Source organism: Rhamphochromis sp. 'chilingali' (genome assembly GCF_963969265.1).
Source record: "Rhamphochromis sp. 'chilingali' genome assembly, chromosome: 1".
In the NCBI taxonomy this organism is placed as follows: Eukaryota; Metazoa; Chordata; class Actinopteri; order Cichliformes; family Cichlidae; genus Rhamphochromis; species Rhamphochromis sp. 'chilingali'.
Window position 1 is genome coordinate 29,450,628 of NC_137929.1, and position 21,505 is coordinate 29,472,132.

Below are 21,505 nucleotides of genomic sequence, written 5' to 3' on the forward strand. Positions count from 1 at the left end.
GCTAAATGTTGGCCAGCTTATCTAAGGGAGTTATCCTAAATCCCCCTCAAAACAAGTACCCTTGAAACGTCAGCACCATAATGTATCATAAGGCTCCTTCTGGAATACAAGACGAGCTGGCAATGCTGGACTAGCGTTCGGCCTTTTTTCTCCCCGCTTTCTCTAACGTTGAACAGGGTCCAAGCCTTTCTCATAAATATGTATTTTATGATGTGTTCTTTTGGCGCGCGATGCCAGTTTCAGTACCTAAGCCCACACTTTTTTTTTCTTCTTCTACTCTTTTTTTTTTTTTGGTAGAGAAAATTAACAACTGTGATAGTGTTCTTCATTTTATGTGATAATTTCTTAAGTAACACCTGTGCAAGTAGTTGCTGGTTAATAGGCTGTGCTGTGAGATGTGCCGTGTACGCTCTCACTAGCACACACAAATTCTAATTGTCTCCATCCCACTGAAAAAAAGCTCTCCTGAGATATAGGGGGGAAACAAGCACATGCCAGCAACCCTAGCTTTGAACTTTGTCATATATATATATATATATATATATATATATATATATATATATATATATATATATATATATATAAAATTTTATTTTAATATTTTTAGTCTGCATTTTCCCAAACCTTATCCTTTGCTATAAAACTCCAATTTGCCGCTTGGACAGAGTGATTATTCCTGGAATAATGTATTTTTTATTTTGTCAAGGCAGTCTCAGCATCCGATTTGATGTCGTATTTAATTTAGCTCTCTGGCAGCTGTCAAAGTGTTTTAATAAAAGCACTGTTTACTCATAAGGACGTGGCTTTGATCAAGCACGCTCTTTCACACTGCTATTTTAACTTCTTTAGAGTCCCACAGTCATTTCTGCATGCACGGGACGGAGCGAACAGTACACCAGAGGGTGGTTCGGTAGATGGTCTCCAAACTCCGGTTGAGTTCACTCATGGAGGCCTGCCAAGACTTTGCTAATGAGCACTTTTAACCTCTAATATTGCCCAAATGGCCTTCCTATGCAGAGACCAATGATAGGCTTCTGTAAAGTCCATTAATATCTGTTCAAAAAAATCTGATTAGCCTAATCGTGGCTTTTTGAATTAGGATTAAGGGCTAGATTCTGAGATGGGTTAAGTCGCCACTGCTTGAGCTGATATGGAAAATCTGATAAACGTGTTTTACTCGTGTAACTTGAGATTCTTATGTCAGTCAACTTCCCAAGTGCCGTGTCCTTTGACGCAGCGCTTGACCTTTCGCAACCAGATTTTCGTCCCTCCTGCAAAGGAATTAGCTCCCCCATAATATTGAATGTAGTACTGACAGCCTAATGTGCAGCAGTGGCGATTGTGTAATGGATGCCAGGATTATGTGCACTCTTTGACTTGTGTCGTTTTACAGAGATTACATTTCTGCAGCAGATCATGGCTGATGGTGGATAATAGAAGGGTTTTGTAGATGAGGGGGGATAATCATTAAAGCTGATTTAACTTTAATATCATGGTATTTGTTTTATGGGGATCATATTATGAATCGCATCAGATTATATTGTTGATCCTTCTTTAACCGTGCACCCTATTATTCATTCACATCTCACTGTTATGTTACATATCTTCATTTTGAATAGTGGCACAGTTTTCAGGAATCGCCATGCAAAACATATTTGATGTTTGCAGCTCATTTTATGCTAAGTAGCAATAGCTTAGCAATGACTTCCTCCGTCAGGAGTTCACTCAGGGGGCCCTCTCACGGTGTTAGAGGTGCAAAATCTCAAACTGCTAAGTTATGGTTCTTACCCGCAGGAAAGTGAAAACACTAGTGCGTTTCTTATGTCAATTGCCATCAATCCTTGAGAGAATACATGAGGTCTGGAGCACATATGCATAACCAATTCTCCAAATACAGAAGGGTGTGCTTCATCGCTCAGTGTTCGCCTCTCTGTGGGAGTGATTTGTTGGTAAGGTGTAAGGAGTTAACACTTCGGCGAGCAAACAACAACAGAATATCCAAAAATACCTTTTGTGGTTTGCGCTCTCTTAGCGTCTGGTTGATCACGCCTGGTATGAGTTCATATGACTGCAGACTGAGCAACTTGCACTGTGTCACTCGATGGCGACTTGAAACCCACAGTGCCATAAGGGCTGTGCATAAGGATTTATAAAGCCACGGGCATCCATCTGCCGCGCTTCTTACTGGAAAAGACAACAGTCCGATTGTTCACCAAGAAGTTTTTTGAGATCCCAAACCTCATTTACTTCCTGTCTTCTGTTCAGCTCATAGGCATGTTGTTTTTTTGTTGTTGTTTTGTTTCTGACAGACTTTGGAAGGCATCTGGAATCCGAGCAACAAGGCTTGCTGCGGTCCTGTGGGAAGTGTGGCGCAGTGGAGGGATCGGTGCCATAAAGGAAGCACCCAGCTGGGGCATTTGCCAGCAAAACACTGAGTACTGAACTTATCTGGGACCTTCAGCAGCGGGCGGTAAGAGGAGGAGGAGGAGGAGGCCATGTTGACCGCACGCCTGCTAGTCCTCGCCAGCCTCTTCGCACCAGCCGCACTGGGTGAGTTTGGCTCATTAAAGCAAGTGTTTGTGTCTGTGTGGATGTGCAGATGCAGGCACAAAACATGCCTCTTGCGTTTCCTGATTGGCATGATTTGAAGCTGTATCAGAATTTCATGTGTTCACTACTTAAGTGCCAGATTCTGTCAGCCAACTGCAGTAAAAGCCTCTGACTTCATGTCTGTCTTGTTTTCGCCGTCTATGCAGCTCCTCTCACTAATTAGCAGTTATTTTTACTCCCAAAACTCGCAGAAACTTTTTTCCCTACACTTTTCTTCTTTTGATTTTTCTGTCTGTTTTTTTTTTTTTCCTGTGATTTTTCGATCTATTTTTAGATCTGTCCCTCTTACTCTTGGCTCCATCTCTTGCTCTCCTGGCAATAGAAAAATGAACTGAAATTACTTTCAAAGAATCACTAACGCCGCGCTGGCTTTGTGGCGTACGTTTAGGATTGTTGAAAGTTGCAAGAATTAGGGAGGAAAAGAAGAAAAAAAGGAGATCTTTTATCACTTCATGAATTAAGATCTTAAGATTAATTTGCAAGGTCTTTCTTTTACCACGTCTCTGTAAACGGAAATCGCAGCGTTTCCCCTTGGCCTTCTGTGGATTGTTTCAGAGGCAAAGTAAATGAAGTCATTTAAATTCAGATTAAAAGTAGTCAGTGGTGGTGGTCTGGTAGCTCGGGGTGTGGATGCGGCTTGGGTTTAGATGTAGGGAGTGACGGGGAGTGGAGCAATGGCCCATAAAAATGTTAATTTAATATGGCGAGAACCATTAATGGGAGATTTGAGGCTAATTGAATTGTTTTTGTGCTGTGATATCTGTGGATGGGATGGGATTGTGTGTGTGGGGGGAGGGCAGGTAAAAAGCACACTTCTTCGGTTTTCCTTAATGCTCAGAAGAAGGTCAGGAGGCCAACAATACGTTGCAGGCTACATCCGTCTTTAGAGAGATCCATTGAGTAAAGGTTTAGGCATTACCAGGTAGTCGAACTGAAAATGAAAATTCATTTTTGCAAAAGAAAGGACTATTTATAAAGCTGTCTCGACTCCCTCCTTTGAGGAATGCAGGATGAACTCGGTGCTGTGTGGGTAAGAGCTGTTGATGATTGCCACTATTGAAAGTCTGGTGGGAAGGAGTGCTAATGATGGCGAGCTAGGCTTCCTTTTCCCAGTGGAGCACTGTTAGCCTAGCGTTCTAGGTCCTGTTTTCGGGTTGAAATACAAACTTGTCAGCACAATGGGACCTCGCAAATGTGTAGTGGCACTTGGTTTAAATAATTGGTGATAGTAGTTGATAGCTACTGAAACGTGGGCTTGTTAAAAGAGGGAGGCGTGGGACAGGGAGCATTTTTCTCTTGCATTTTTGCAACAATGCGAGTGGCCACTGGGACCGAGGCCACTCACGTGATCATAAGCATTAAGTTTTAATGCCCACTCCAAAAAAGAGGGTTCATTGTCATTTAGGTTAATTTGAGAATTCAAAAATAAAAAATATCAAAAGTGCTTTAACTCCACAGCTGATCACAGATGAGTAACGATCAAAACACGTACTGATAGAAATAACGGATTTGTGAGTTTCCCCTGAATGCGGGCAGGTAGCTAACACATCCAGACATGAGTATGGGACAAGTGGACATATGCTGTGCTTCTGAATGTAAAACCTTATGAATTTTAAAGTTTACCCTAAGCCTTTATGTCCGTTACTTAAAAAATATAACCTTCTGAAAAATAAGAGTGCATTTGGATAATAAAAACCAGGGTGCCTTGCTCAATTAGAACTAAAGGCAAGCGAGCAGCTTTTTATAACAGTGTTTTAAAAAGGTGGGTTGCTCCAAAGATTAGGAGCTGCCATTGAAAATGCTCTATCGTCTCTGCTTTTATGTCTGAATCTTGCAGTTTTCAAGAACAGCCTCAAATATTTATTAGCGAGGGCTGTTTGACAGCATAAAAAAATGATATACATAGACAAGAGGAGCCATTTCCTCCTTATAACACAACTTATTCTCTATTGTATCAAAGTAGATTTTGTTAAAATAAATGACAGTAGTAAAATAAAACCCAGTAAACTGATGTGCGATCAAGCCTCAGCATAAATGTCAAAGCACACACACTAATGCTTAACTAATACTGTTACGAGCAGCACAAAGGCACTCATATATCCATATACAAGCAGCCATATTTAGAGCAGACACTCTGTGTGGTCACTGTTGTTAGTCCCTTTGACCTTTCATTTGATTAGCATTGACTGTAAAGTGCTGCTTAAAATAGATATGTCAGTCAAGCTGCGCAGAAGCACCTCTTGGGCTATCTGTGTTAAATTCTGCCTGCATCAAAATCGGCTGCTTTTCACCTGCAATTAATTCTCTTAAAGCTGCAGCTTTACTGGAGGAATCTCCCGTCTTTGGAATGAGAGCGTTCTCACGTGTCGTCATCAGAAAGATGCATAACGATCGTCTGCCGTTTGGACAAACAACTGTAGGATTACACAGACGCAGCCCATTAGAAAGCGCCCCCGGGGGTGGAGGTGAAGTGGTTGAAATAAGGCAGACATCCGAGAAATGTGGCTGAAACGTGTCAGCTGTAGACGCCCTGTGACGTTCAGTTTATGGAAAGGAAGTAAGGTCTGTCTTTTGCGTGTTTTAGCGCCGCCATAAATCCAGTATACTTCACATTTTTCCCCCCCAAGCATAACACGACTGCATTTTCCTTTCTTTTTCTTTTTTCTTCTCGGCTGCATTTATTTTACGTCAGTATGGTGTGAATAAGATGGGAGAAAAGCGAATTCATCAGTCTTAAAATCTGTTTGCGATCATTTGAAAAAACGGTCAGCTGCGGGGCTCGCGTGATTTCTCGTAAACGGGCCGAACCATGCGAAAACACCTTCACAGTCCTTTAAATCAATCATCCTGCTCTCTCTGTGATCAACCTCTCCTTCATCGGTGAGTAATAGGTGACATCGAACTCGTAAACCACCGACTCCGTAAGGCAAAAAACCAGCCGCACTGGTGCATTTCGTAGCAGATTTAGTGGCTGACACCCAGTAAATAATTTGACATGTTCATCAAGAGCAATCATTTAATACTCAGCCTCGTCCTGATGCTATGAGCAGACGTGGCCAGATGTTGCCAGTGAACTGTTTTGCAGCTGGGGGAAGCTTGAGAGGGAATATTCACCACAATGTCATTGTGCATGTTTCACCCTGAGAGTGTTGGAAATGTGTACTCTGGGGGATGCTGGCCTACTTTGGCATCTATATTCCCTTTTGTCTGAAAGTCAGGCACACGCAACCTCGTGCGCGCACACGCTGACTAGCGTCAAGCAAAAGAAACTAGCACCATTCCCACTGACACACATGCAAAGTCGCACTTTTAATAATCACAGTACACATGCACGCTGATGCATTCGCCACTTTAGCCTAAGAGGCTGGAATAGAAGCCCAACAGTGGCCTTCCTTGTCTTTTTTTTCTTCTTTTTTTGCTGTTGAGCAGAATGAGGAATATTTCTGGACAACCGTCACAGCAGCGAGATTAAAAAAGAAAAGAAAGTCAAGGAGAGAACGCAGCTTAAGGAGCGTTAAGGATGCGTGGCTGTTTGTACGTGGGTGGCTCTTTGTTTGCTTGTATGCGAGTGTGTGTGCTTCCCTATCATCTTCTGGTTTGTGCGCGAGTGGAGCTACAAAGTCCGTGCCAGATTAATAAAAAGTTCCATCCCTGATGCTGTCACGGGGGCTTGAAAAATAGGCAGAACGCAACCTTGGCGTTGTTTCGGTAAGATCAACTAACAAAAGGAAAAAGCAATGTCCCGAACACTCGAGCCATGCCAGAGCGGCGCATTAATCATGCGTTTCTCTGCATGTAAAATCCTCCTGGATGACTTTTAGATTCATTCCGCTTAATACTGCCCCGTGCAATCGCAGACATCGGCGTGTTATAATGGATGACGGCTCAAGAAACAAATTTAGGAGACGAAGAACATGAAGTCTGACTCTTGGTTGTACGGTCAGATACAAGCGCAGGCAGGGGTGAGGAGGGGTTGGTAGGTAATGAGGAATGGATGAGGCAGCAAGACAGATGTGTGCCTGCCACATCTGTTCAGCGTTTGTTAGGTGTTGCACTGGTAGGGTAGGTTTTTGTATCTTGCAGAACAATGTTGGGTAATTGGCAGTTCTGCAGATGAACATACATAACGTCCGTCTCGCATGCCTGCATTCTCTTGCAGGCCTTAAACAAAGCCTTACGAACAACCCTCTCTTTCTCACATTCCCGTATCATCATTAATATGCTAAGGTTAGCTGTGTCTAACCAAACAAGAGCATTAAACTCTGACGTCAGGCTCGCTGTTCCCGTACCCGATCCACTTAATTAATCTTCTACTGCCAGGGCACTGACTCCATCCGCCAAGGCATCCCTGGATTTGCCTAATTTGCTTAATTAATTAAACAAATGATTTATTTGAGCTCATATTTCAAAGCGGCAGAAAGTTCTTTGTAGAGCCTACTGAGGCATGTGCTGTTGTGTTGTGACTGCGAGATGCCTCTTCAAGCATTGCAAATAAGTGGGCTTCGGAGTGGGTGGATGTCAATCATTCATTTGCACCAGCATAATGTACATGCATATACAGCACTTTGGGGCAGGGATAAATTATATATGCATTAGAAGGCGACGTTAGATGAAGAAAAAAACCAAACAACAGGACTTTATTTAGACAGGCATTGTGTTGCTTTGGTAAGAGTAAATCGAGAGTTCGACGACTGTAGCTTTTGTACAGCAGTCTTCACTGAATGGTTTTTGTGGTATGAGGCAGGTATCGGCCTCACATGTAATAAGCAATCACAAAACAAACATGTCTATTCATTATTTAAACTTTCAGGTCAAGCCAGTATTCAGTCCTTTTGAGTGCCATGCCCATTCCTATTATCTACCATCCATTTTGCATAGCGTATCCGATATCAATTTATTTTGTCTAACTCTATTGCATATTTTTTTGCATGGGTGCAATCCACCCATATTATTTGTATCTATTTGACGTGCAGCCAGACATAGGGACACTGACTAGGGATGTCACCAGAACTGATATTTAAGGTACACATTTTCACTCCCAAAGCGTAACATTTTGTCACAGTCTGGCGAGGGCAGACTGTATGAATTGAAAAAGGACCCAAAATGCAGACTCCAAGGAACAGGGAACAAAACTTGAATGTTAACAAAAAGCGAGCCGTTTAATATGGCTGGAAAAAAAAGGTACAAACAAAGGGCAAGGCAAACTGAAGCAAAATTAACACAAACCTAAACTGGGAAATCTAAACAAACAATAAGAAAAACCTAGACAAGAAACTTGGAAGCATGGCATAGGAAACATGGCGTGGACAACAGACGACCTGACAATCACACACTGAAAACAGAGGACTTAAATACACAGGAGGTGATTAGGGGAAGTGGGAACACATGGAGGAACAGCTGAGGGTAATAAAGCAGGACGAGGCAAGGGAAGCAAAACTAGAAACACTCACATGAGACATGGACCTTCAAAGTAAAACAGGAAACACACTGACTGAATTCTAAACATGCAAACTTAACAGCAACTGGGGAGACAGAATATAGGAACCTGAAATATGGTACAAAAACATCACAGTGGACATAACATGGAACACAGGGAAGCCATATGACGAAGCCAAAGAGCAAAACCTAAGATAACCATAACTGAGATCTAGGGAAACACGAAACAGTACCACAAAGGACTCAAAACATAATCCATAATATAAAAACACGAGATCTCTCCAAAATGAAACAGGAACATGAGAGGCAGACATAACAACATAAGACAACAGACATGAAACACACGAAGGGCAAGGGAGATTTAACATAGTTGGAACACGAGGGGGAAATAATAAGAACTAGAAACACTTAGGCATGATAACAAATAAACTTAGGAAACCTGATAAGCTTAAACATACACTATGAACATCAAAAGAACTGAAACTCAAAACACTGGGTCATAAGACCCAGGACCGTGACACATTTTACGCTAGGTGACAAATCGTCTGTATATTACGCTTCCGGGCACCCAACACGTCCCTATATTACGAGATCGGAAAAGTTAGGAAACGTGAGAACCGTTTGGAATGAATTTACACATGTACGTTTATTTGACTTAAATTGGAAAACAGAATCTAACGTCATTAAAGTGGTGGTTAAGGTTAGGGTTAGGGCTGTGATACATGGCTGGAACGTGTATTACCACGGGAGCATCACTCTAATGGATTTCATCCATAACCCTGTGCGTAGCATAAGAACGCGGATGGTCACCCTTCGCGTGCCTCAGGAACGCCTCGGGACGTGACAAATCGTCGGTATATTACCCCTCGTGAGTGAAAACGGGCTGGATATTGAAATTCTGAAAAAGTGACGCCACTTGTTTTTTGGCATCAAGTCAACAGAAGTGCAGCAAATAAACCGAGCTGTAGCTGAATGCATTCACAAACACTATTGTTCTAATCTTTATCTTTAAAAAATTACTCTTAATTGTGTTTTTTTCCCCCTGTGGTATCAAAGGAGTAGCAAGTATGCACTATTTCCTGCATATTAGTATTTAGTTTGAAATTCTAGCACTGTGACAACCACAACGCTTGTTAATTTTTCTTAGTTTAGCATCCTTAATTCTAAATTGTAAAATTAATAAATACATAAATAACGAAAAGCTACTACACTCACACCCACATAAATCAGCCTTCTTTGAGGACCTTGAATGTCATTGCAAGATTTCATGAAAATTTGTTGAGATATTTTAGCATTAATCAAGCTTCCATCCCCCTGAGTCACAGTAAAAACTTTTAGTTCCAGCTGTATTTTTTGTTAGGGCGCAGTCCTTGTTGTGCAAAACGGTATGCCTCATTGACTCTGGGCGAGGCGAGTATGGCTGCTTATTTCTAGCACTTGAGGGAAGTCTTGACTTCATTTCAAAGCCACGGATTTTAATCAAATAATAAAGAAACGTGTGAGAGGTTTTTTTTTAAATTGATATTATAATAAAAGTTGGATTGCTTTGAAAATGGTTTTCATGATATACTTTAAAATGCCTCTGGTTGAATGCATTAACAGGTTTATTTCTCTTTTTAATTTGCATCCCTATTATAGTTTTACAATAAACCCCACAAGACTTACTAAAACAAACAACATGCATATTTGGACAAATCAAATTTTACACCCACCCTAAGGATGGGTTGCACAGCTGCCACTTGAATGACAGCTTATTTCAAGTTTTCACTTTTAGTTTCAGTTGTTAGGATGTGTTGCATCGTTTGAATACAAGTTTTTCAATTAGATTTAAATATGCAGCGCTGAAAGACTCGTCATCTTTCGGTTTCGGTTGAATTTTCCACGTCCGCGTAATATATTTTGTGTGGCGTTTGGCATCAAACATTCCCTTCTCTTTTTATGTCCTTCTGTAATGAGTGAAAAATCAATACCTGCTTGATATGGGGAATAAAAAAATGGCCCTTGCTGCCCGCGGCATCTGTAGTGACGGCTTGACATTGCCAAATTGCTGTCAGAACGTGCAACCCAAGAGGAATGAATGACAGTAACATTAAGAATGGCAGGGTGGGGTTAAATACCTCTCCATGTTTTATAGGTGTCTGCACCAGGACCTGTGTATATCTTCCAAATACATGAATTAGAATCTCAATTCACTCAACCCACTTGCACAAGCATAATTTGCTAAGCGCTGAATGATGCCATTTAAAGTGGACTTGGAGCTGGCCGAATGGTGTTTAATGAGGACAGATATTGACAGCAAGGTCAAGTGGCAGTGGATGTTAGTTTACATTAGACTGCACAATGTGTATGTGTTTTGTAGTGTCCAGAAGGCTGGAGGGAGATTTGCTAAGTAACCCCGCAGCCCAGCTCGCACAGCAGAAATGGTGGGCGTAGAATACCACAGGGTTTCCCACACTGCATAACAGCAGGGGTCAGGGAGTAATTTAGGGTGTGGGCGGAATGTGAGGAGCAGGAAGGGCAAAAAAGAAACCAAGCAGAGAGACAATGCACTGACCCATGCTTTACTCAATTTGTGAAATTAATGACCTTTTTCTTATTTTGTGAAATCCATGTTTATTCCCATCGTCTGTGGAATAACTGTGCATGTGCTGTGCATGTATGTGAGATACGGGATTTGTATTCTGATGGCACATTAGGTGCAGTGACAGACTGTGCATGTGATTACATGTAGCGATATTAAGACACTGCAGTGCTGTATATGCTAATCTTTCAGCTTGGAAGGATTGCCCCCCTCCTCCTCCAAGCACTGTTTCCACCATAAGGCTTTCACAATCACGGATGAGGGTATGATGATGGTGGTGAAACTGTGTCCCAACCACCCACATAATGAATTGCTGCTGCAGCAGTGCATGATTTAAACATGCCTTGAGGCATACTGTACGCATTTTGCTAATTACTCAGATTACAATCTGTCATTCCCAAGCACATGTTGCTAATAGTGTGAGTTGATATTTGCATAGATGTCTGTGTTTATGTGGTTGGGAACTGGGATATTTCCATCTTAATATCTGTCTGTTTATTAGTTCCTATTTATCTCTCTAAATACACGGTTCAAAATGAGATCAGCATTCTGTTCAACACAATTGAGATTTGATATTTTTACCCTTGTAAAATTAAATAAATGATAGCAAAAGTAATCATTGTAATCAATTTGCATCCTATTTGGGCTTTAAAGAGAACATTTTTAATTCAATCCTAAAACTTACCTCACAACAACTGCAGCTGTTTAGTTAATAGCTAGAAATGCTTAGCTATTACAGTCTAGCTAAACGGCCTAGCTAAACAGCCTAGCTAGACATTCTAGCTATTAGCTAGGTTGTCTAGATGAAATTACTATTCTATTCAGCACAGCTGGGATTTGATATTTTTACATTCTTAAAATAAAAAAGTTGATGCTAAAACTAATCATTGTAATCAACCTAGCTGTTAGCAAGACTAGCTATCACTGTCTAGTTAGACCGAGACGGTCTACTGAGTCTAGCTAATAGCTAAACTGCCAACTTGCTACCAGTGTCTTTCACATTAAGGGCAGCACTGACCAAGTTGTGGTGTTTTGGCACTGGTGGGCGATGCTGAGGTCTCATATCAGTGGAACATGTGTTTTTTTCTGTTGGCCCAACCGAGAGACATTTTAACTTTCTGTTGATAAAGAAATTAGCATAACGGCTCCCTGTTGCCAAAACAAAAAAACAGCCTTGCAAATGAAGAGCATATTACAGTAGCCTTATTATGTACAGTACAGTACAATGAGGGAATGTTAATTTGCACATTATCAGTACATCTTTTGCTGCATGTGGCATTATTGCTGTTGTTCAGCCTTGTAGGAGCAATTGAGAGCATGAGACAAATGCAGAGGAAAATACAGGTGCCTTCTTTTGTGGGACTCGGAGGACGTGTGAAGCAATACCTCCTTTATTTGACCAACAAAGGGAATAATTGAAAAACAAAAGTGGCAAAGGATTAATCAGCCACTGCTCCTTTTGATCTCCTTTCCTTCCCTTATGCGGCACTTGAGCTAACAGGGTGAATTTTAATGTATTCATTCACAAACAAAGATCCAATGCCATTTTGCCTCAAACTAAAGTTCACCACAGATGCAGCAGGCCAATTATAGTCAAGGTAGCATGGGACCCTGCTCTCTCTTCCCTCAGCTCTATCATTGAATAAACCAACCATGCACAGTGAATCAATATTGAGTATTGTAAAGTGTGCATTTATAGCAAAAGTATAGGGGGATCAAATGATACCGTGGCACAGATTAGCCCATGAGAGCTCGAGAAGAACAGAGAGGGGTAAGAAGCGATAGAGTTAGTTGCGTGGGGGTGGGGACGATACTAGAGATGGCCTTCAGTATAGCCCAGTGGCCTTGTAGAGGAATTCAATACAGCCATTGACAAAAGAAGGCTTCCATTGTAGAGGAACCAGCCTCCTTTGGGAAGCTGGTCCATTTCCTTATTAATTGTGCTCTCATTAAAATAAAAGGAAGGAGAGAGGGGAATGGATAGCCCGAGAGTAATGGTAGCTCCTTGTTTGGAAGGATGCCAGGGTCAAGTAGTTTACAGTTCCAGTGCTTTGCACTGGGTGGAAAATACAGTGTAGTTTATGCGTTTTATGTACTGCATGAGCAGCGCACACACACACACTCCCTCTCCCTCTTTATTATCTTTCTTTCAAACCCTCCCACACAGAAGGACACAAATCTTCCATAGTGCTCCCCTCCCGCTGCATCCTCTGCAGATGTACAGTATCCAAGGCTCAAGGGGTCACAGCTTGCCCTGAGTCTCACACCACAGCTGTTACCCACGGGAGGAGTCGTCCGTTTAGGCCATGGATCACTGATATCCTGACCGAACAGACTCCCCGAGATAGCCCTTGACTCTGTGCTCAAAGTATAATTCCAGTTTATTACAAACTGGGTCATATTTTCAGTAGATTTATCAGTTATGATAGCACAGCTCCGGACGAATTAAATGCTGAGATCTGGGAGTACAGCAACAAGTCGTAGGAAAAAAGACAACCCCCACAAGCAATCAGAGAGTCTGAAAGCTTAATATACTAGTGGTTATTAAAACACCCTGGACGTGAGCACAGCCAAAATGCTCACAATAGCCCTTCTTTATGTAATAATCTGTATACAGAAGGTTACAAGGCCAGACCAAGAGGAAGGCCTATGAATTGCGATGAAATCCTGTTTGGTCATCTGGCTTCTACTTGTTCTTATCCAGCTTTTAGCATCTTTTAATGATGGTGTGGTAGCGGTTCTCTTTCACATATGCAGGAGAGAGTCTGCATCAGAGCGTGCAAAAGCCAGGATAATTGAAAACACCGAGTTGCAGTGAACACCGAGCGTAGAGACTAACGTCAAGAAAAAAACAGGAGAAAACGTCCAAGGACCAACTTGACCAGCTGCAAATGTAATTGTGCTCATCCACACACTGCAGGCAACGCACATTTTCCAAAACCTCTCGCCAAAACACGAAAGCGTGTTATTTACCTTGCGTCGCTTCACACGCTGCTTCTGGATTTAGATTTATTGTATGTGAAATCTGGTGTTGTAATCTTTTTTTAATGTGGAAGCCATATCCAAGCATTAGCTTTTTTTTTTTTTTTTTTTATTTCTCTTCAGATATTTCTCCTGCTCCCTATTTTTGGCTTGATTATATTATATAATTGCACAATCTGCAACGGCTTGTCAGCAAACTGCTCAAGCAAAATGCAGAAATGAATATGTTAAACACATTGTAAATGAAAATAAATCAGAGCGTTTATCTTCCAAACATCTTTTACACTTTGTTTTTTGCCCCCCCCCACTCACACTGTGTCTGTTTTATCTCCTTCCTTATGGGTCCACAGCTTGTTGCAAGCTTTGTTTATACATCTGATAGCTCTTCAGTGTTAAGTGCGGCACGTACAGCTTTTTTTTCGGTTCGGTCAGTCTGCCGAATGTGTTACCCTCTCTGAGATGGAGAATACCATAGTGAAGATGTCTCTTTTTTTAAGGAGTTGGAAGGGGGGGAGGCAGAGGGCAGGAGTCATAACTTTCACAGACATTTCCTTATCCCTGAGACCCTACAAAAGACCAACTGTGTCAAATGAGAAAAATTGCAGGTGCACATTCCCCAGTGGTGTACTCCCTCTTGCCTCCCACTCTCCGCACACATATTAGGCCATGCAAGCACACACACACAGACAGAGGCTGTAAGAGGAGGGTGGGGGGTGGAAGTAGATCCTTTTTCACTGCGATAATACACTCCTTTCTCTGCCGTGATATGGACTGAGGAAAGGCTTGAAACCGGAGAGGCAGAGTGAGCGATGTCACTCCGCAGCAGGCGACGGCATCGCATCGCATGCCATTTTTATAGGCCCGCTGCAGATGTTTCCCAGTTGCACGTTAGATCTGCGCCATACAATGGGGTGCATTCTGTATCGAGGTCACGGTGGGGATGGCGGGGACCACCCTTCAACTGAGCGGTCGGGATTTAAATCCTAGCCTAGCCTCCCATCTGACGCATTACTCTTATCATGGATGAGCTACATGGATGAGGAACGATGTATCTTTAGGATACCAGAGGATACCAGAAGACAATATCTGTAGACTATTATTTATCATGTTTATTGCACAAGCTCTGTAGCTGCAGTGCAAGCAAATACAAGCATAAAGGAATAATATTAGCTTTTTGTTCTTCTTTTATTTAGTTTAGGAGTTAACAATCCAAAATATAAGCTGGTATTGGCCCCAGAGATGTTGCAGGGCGCCCTCTGCTGGACAAGACGTGCAAAATCAACCCTCATAGCATAGTTGAAGGGTGTTTCTCCTGTCTCTTTATTTAAATTTTTCATGCATCGCCTTTAGAAATGCCGATACCGATTTATTGGCAAGTAGCTAATATCGGCCTGTATGTCGAGCCCATCAATAATATTTTATTATCTTTATTTTTATTTACCACCTCACGTAATTCAGAGCCAGAACCACAAATCATGTACTTTCACAGGACTTAACCAACAAGTTAGTACGTGTCCAATCAACGTATCTTTTATCTTATATCTTTTATTCATGCATATCCAGCACAATACTCTGCCAAAACAGGCCTTTTCTTTTTTGCATTTAACTATTGTATTTCACAAAGGCGCATAGTCTCGCCTGCATGTTAATCCAGCAAGCAGTGAAGTAGTTCTTAATATTTTTGCAAAACTTTTTCCATTAAGCATTAAATTGTGAAAATTTTCGTGACCTTTCTAAGATATGTGTGAGAAACCTGAAATTGTTTGCAGGAGTTCAGCCTAAAAATAATATATGCAACCACTGAAGCCTTTGTTTCCCAGTAACAGGTTTACAGAGTAAATTAGTTGTTATTTGAGGTGCCATCCTTTCTCGGTGTGATATTGTAGCACACATCGCAGCTCCACACCTGCTCGTGCGAAGCCATGTATGGCACGTTTTGCCCCAAATCTCACGTTCCCTGCTATTTCATGCGCCTTACACTTGTTGTCAGCTCTCAGTGTGCCGCATGTTAAGAGTTGTAGCCGGATGACTCGATGCGTGAGAACCGCGTACACGTTACTTCATACATATTCAGAAGTCATTATCTCCGCACAATAACCCCACGTCTGATACCTGTCATTTGAAATGCAGAAGAAAAGACGATCAAAGGAAATCATCATAGCCGCGTGTCTCAGATGTAGCGTAGCCACCCAGGCTAATTGCAGCAGCAATGCCTTGATTGCATACATGTGGAATGAGATTACTTCTTCTTCGTGGGTGGTTAAAGAATCACTTTTTTTCCCTTCTCTTTTTTGTTTTTGGCATTCATTTCCAGCAGTAGATTTTTTGACTCCAACACCTTTTATCTCACTTTTTCCTTGTTACTTTTTTCTTCTTCACAAATCCACACTTTCCATTCTCTTCCCTTCTGTGTCTTTTTACTTCTCAACTGGCATCATGTCAGTGCAAACCATTTAGCTTTGCTTCGAGCTAGCACAATCAGCCCTTAAGGCACCGTGACCCAACTAAAAGAGACCTTCTTTCTACTAGAGATGTGCGGTCTTGGTGGGGGATAGGGGCGGAGGGGTGCTAAAATGTCCTCCGTGTTTGGCTCGCGCTATCCTGCAGGACAAGCTGGTGCACTGTGAAGGGACTGACGCCACTGAATCAGCGCTACACACTGTCGGTGGTGTTTTAGCCACGCAGGGAGGAGGTGTAACAAAGCAAGCGGGGGGCCCGGTTTGAAAATTGTCATCCTTGAGCAGTGTCACATCCTTTAGGCGTACGCACCAGCACGATTCCCCAGGGTGAAACACCCATTGGATAATGTATTAAAATGGGCACATGCGCACCCAAACACAAGTGCACGGCACACAAATGAATACATCACAAGGGAGGTAACAAAAGCAGCCAGATGCAGTTAAGTGCAGATACAGACAGCTTTTTAATCTGCTGATATCATCCGGCACATCGAATTGCACCACAGTATATAGGGCAAAACCCCCACCGCCATCCCACCCACTCCCCCTTTTTCATCTCACTGTTATTTGTACTTATGCATCTTAAAGATACTTGAATATTTCAGATGGCTGCCTATAGCTCAACTAGCTTAGGTACTGCATGTGTGAGAAAAAGGATCTTTTTTTATTATGAAAGCGACTCCACTGATACACATAATGGGACAATAGAAAGTCTCTGTTCACCTACAAACATAACAGATGCATATGCATGAAATTACATTTTAATTTTGTCATTTAAATAATTTCTTGTTCTTCATTATGTGCGTAAACATTAGAGCACCCAGCTTTAATTGGTATTAATTCATGCTTTTTGCCCTCGGATATTACACTGCGGTGTAAAGAAAATAAATAAAATACTCGCAGAAGTGTGAGAAAGAGAATTGGCTTAGGTTTATTTCCAAACGCGCTCTGCCACAGAAAACAAATCACCACAATGTAATTCAGACTTGGGTCCTTGTACGAGGGTGCGTTTGATAAAACTGAATGCAAACAAGTTCACGCAAAGAAGGCGACGAGAGCGAGACTCTGTTTGCTTGGATTTGTCTTCAAATGGCAGGAAATTGAAAAATGTTCACCCCGACTTGCTACAAATTCCAAATAAGGGCATATTTTTCATACCGCCTTAATGACACGCTCAAAAGGGAAATTACATCAACAGCCAATATGCTGTTTTATGTAAATACTTTACTCTCTTTCTCCTTGTTTCCAATTCAAACACACATTTGTCTTTCTCAAGCTACAGCAAATCACAAACTGCCGTGTGAACAGCAGATATGTTGCAGCGGCGGTGGTCGCTGTTGTTCTTCAGACTGCTGTGCACACCGTTCAGGATAAACTCGTATGAAATCTTAACCTCATTACGATCACAATCAACCGATTCAAAAATCGGGATTGAGCCAAAAGCAGAAAGTTAATATCAGTTTTGTTGTGACAGCTGGCGTTGTGCTAACCTGGTGGCCACTGTGTTAGTGCTGGAGTTCAGCTCCATTTGCTCTCAGTATTGCACTATTAATACAGTTATAATAAGTAGAGCCCCAGGGATCCATTCAGACAGTGATATTGCCTGGGTTCCTATTCATTACATGAGAAACACATTTTCTGGTGTTCTGTCATCGGTTGGTGTTATATTTTATGTGAAAGGGCCTTTTACAATACTGTGGGTTGCTATGGAAATGAATGAAGTGCACTCAGGTGTTCAGATGAATGGTGCTGCCTAAAGTTAAGCAATAGATATAGCAAGAGATATTCAAGTGTCCTTTAAACCAGAGTGTGTATGCTGAGACCACAGATTTGAAGAATCAACCCGGTTTTATTTATGTAGCGCCAAATCACGTTGGTAGTTGCTTTAAGGTGCTTAATATTGTGAGGCAAAGACCCTACAATCAGATGACCCCCTATGAACAAGCACTGGGCGACAGTGGGAAGGAAAAACTCCCTTTTAACAGGAAGTTTTTAACCTATGGCAAAAACCAGGCTCAGTGAGGGGCACCCATGGGGGAAGACGGGGCAAAAGACACATTAAAAAGTCACTTTTAAATTTAAAAGTAAAATTTAAAAATGTAAAAGTCATTTATGATTTAAAAGCAGAACTCTCTTCATGGTAGGTATGAGCTAAATAAAGTAATATGGAATAATAATAACTGGATATGACAACTGTCTGGTTTGTCATCCAACACGTTTGTTGATGGACTCACACTTTAACCCTTTGACTTGAAGGCTTCAAAGATGTCACCACAGTTATTTTTGAGACAAAGTAAAAATAAACTGCTAGCATTTAACCGACAAAAGCCTGAGCGCAGGCAGGTTTTTAGCACAGTTGTCTACACAGTAACAGTTACTTTCAGCTGCTCCATTATTCACAGTGGGGTCCCCACAGCAGGTAGCTCCACACATTTGATTTGGCAGATTTTTACGCCGGATGCTTTTCCTGATGCAAACCCCCCCAAGGGATTTCTGTCTCCTCCTGGGAACAAACCAGGGATCTTTTGCTTATTAGGCGAATGTATAAACCACTACGCAATTAACTACCCTGTGAGCCGTATTATTTAGCAGAGAACAGCATTGAAAGGTAGCCTAAAACGATCCTCTTGACCAAGTCCATGGTCAAGAGGATCGGACCACTGATTGGAATTTAGTCTAGCTTACCAGATAGCATGGAGTCGGCCTCAAGAAGGACCCTTTGTCACCTGTGTTGGCTTCGTTTTCAGCACAGGCTCATGGCAGTTTGTGAACTTGAATACTGATCGGTATACTTCTTTGTTACCAATTTCACCCAAGTGACAGTCGACAACCTCCGGCAACCACTTAGCAACCCCTCCGGGAATAAACATTTTTCCCTAGTAACAGGAGGTTGCAAAGGGGTCAGCGCCTGGTGTCCTATGTCCCGTGTGAGTGAGGCCTAAAGTTTAGATAAAGCTCATGGTTTGTGGTGAAATGCAATGGTTACCGCGACTTTCGGAGCTTTGTTTCTTCACTTGCCATGGTCAGGCCTCCCTGCTTTTCTGCACAAAATATATACCTTAAAGACGAAATATAACTCTAGTACTTGCAAATTTGTGCCGATAAAAAACAAAACGTGTGCGTGAACACTGAAAAACAGATTAGTTATTCGTGACTTTTTGACATCTTATCAGACTAGCCTATCATCTTTCAGTTAAAAAGTGTCGCTGCTTGACCACAACTAGATTTTAATGTCTCATAGTGCAGTAAAAAAAAGAGATAAGTTGGCTTCTCTGCTCCTTCACTTAAGAAGAGGATGGTATCTCTTAAAACATACTCCTCATTAAGAGCAGATGTTATGGGAGTGACCATGGAAACAAAACATTTCGTTTAAACCTCATAATGGTTTGAAGTGAAAGACTAAGTGGTGACAGCGATTACTGCATATGTCACTTGGAGTTATATTACCGTCAGTTTATATCAGCAACAACTGTGTTTCAGAATGTGATTACATTAGTAAAGGACTGCTATAAACATGGGTTTAAGACGAGTACAGCCCACCTCCACCCCAAAAAGAAAAACTGATACACCACTTGTACTTGCGTTTTCCTCGTCTGAACCACCTTTCCTTGAGAAGTTCACATTAGCAAGGTTGCACTGCAGTTTGTCTCAGTTCACCGTGCTAAACTTAGCTAAGCTGTTGCCTCCAGTACGCTGCTGGGCAATTCCATCTGATGATATGGAGCAAAAGAGGAGCAAGGGAAAGACCTCTTTCCCCGCACACAAGGCAAAAATCAGGCTGTTGTTTCTTTTCTTTGACCTCAATTACTAAGGGGGCATGTGTTGCTATAGGGGCATGTTGAGTCATGTCTGCTCTGGGAGGTGTGCGAGTATCTCCTATGTGCTTGTGTGACAGGGATTGTGTTCATTTAAGACTAGGAGGCAGCGTGCAGTAGGTGGGGGCCAAGGTGCGTTAGTCTTGGCTGCGATGTTCCCTTGAGTGATGCTGACACATCTGGGAACATTACAGGAAGGAGGGGGAGTGCGGAGAGGAAAGGAGAGGGAAATGGCAAAACGATGTCAGAGGCGAGGTGAACAAAGTCGGGCTCGCTGGGATGAGCTGCTGCCACGGGCGCAGCCCTCTCTGCAGGCTCACTTCTGGGTTGGACTGTCTGACAAAAGCGGGACCTCTGCGTGATTTGCATGCAGGAAAGGAAATTGGAAAGAATTTGTACTAGTACACTTGCATGATTACGGCTTCAAAATGACAATCGCTATTATGTGTCATCATTGTTCACTGATTTTTAGAGACAGACTCTTTTTTTTTTTTATTGCACCGTCACGTAAACAGAACACCTCTTTAACGTCTTCACGTCTGTCCGAACCTTTGCACGAAAATGCAATTAGTTCTCATTATTCACCTAAATTCAGTGCATGTCTCAAAAGAAAAAGAAAACATATGAAAAAAGATAGCTGTACCAAAACAACACAGAATTAAAGTAACCATGCACTGCGTTCACCTTTACATCCAGCTTCATTCCTGGAAATTACTCTGTATAAGTTCATCTTTGCAGACAAATAATTTAGTCTTTCACTCCATTCACTATGCCAGCATGGTAGATGTGAATGGTAGACATCGGCGTAACTTTGTGCTGAACATTCGGGGGGTCAAGATCTCTGTCTAAATAAATAAATAAATCTGGGTTAATTCCCAGATGATTAAACATGCAACTATTTTGCTGGTAATAACTGAAACGAGTAAATAAAATCAACAGTTTATTTATGCAAGATAATCCATAATTTTATTGGGGGTTATATTAGTTAGGTCTGATCATTGAGGGGGTCACAACCCCCCTAACCCCCCTGGAAATTACGCCCCTGATGGTAGATACGAATAAAACTCTCTATTTTCTCTGCGACAGTTTGCATACAGGACAGGTTTTCTCGCTTTTGAAAAAATAGATTCAATTGAGTTTTATTTATGCAGTGTGAAAGCACAAATACACTAACCTTAAGCCACTTTATACTGTAAGATAAAGACCCTACAACAACACAGAGAAAACCCCAACAATGAGACAACCCCCTTTGACCAAACATTCGGCGACAGTGGGAAAGAAAAACTCCCTTTTAACAGGAAGAAACCTCCAGCAGAAGCCAGGATCAGGGAAGGGCAGCTATCTGCTGTGACCGGTTGGAGTCAAGGGAAGGGAGATGAGACAACAGGCGCACTGTAGGAGAGAGCAAGAGATTAATAATAACGAATGATTAATAACGATTCAGTTTCTGATTAAATATCTTTGATGCTGGTTGGTGATTTCAATGCGTCTTCTTGAGCTGGATGGATGCAGTGATGCGCTGTTGATGTTTTACACTTGTGACCATTGCATTGTTTTTCTTGGCCTTTATGCATTAATTATACTCTACCTGGTGTCTTCTCAGGTGGTTGAATAAGTTATAA

At 41.9% G+C, this 21,505-nt stretch overlaps 1 protein-coding gene across 12 annotated transcripts in view; it reads left to right on the forward strand.

Annotated features, from left to right (window-relative positions):
• Positions 1–21,505, forward strand: part of LOC308410241 (adhesion G protein-coupled receptor L3) — a 267,657-nt gene that overhangs the window by 68,203 nt on the left and 177,949 nt on the right. For all 12 annotated transcript variants that reach the window (XM_080903456.1, XM_080903455.1, XM_080903451.1 and 9 more), the window contains one exon: positions 2,310–2,550. In XM_080903456.1, the coding sequence (XP_080759582.1) occupies positions 2,496–2,550 (55 nt within the window). In that variant the 5' untranslated portion in view covers positions 2,310–2,495. The remainder of the gene's footprint in view (positions 1–2,309; positions 2,551–21,505) is intronic.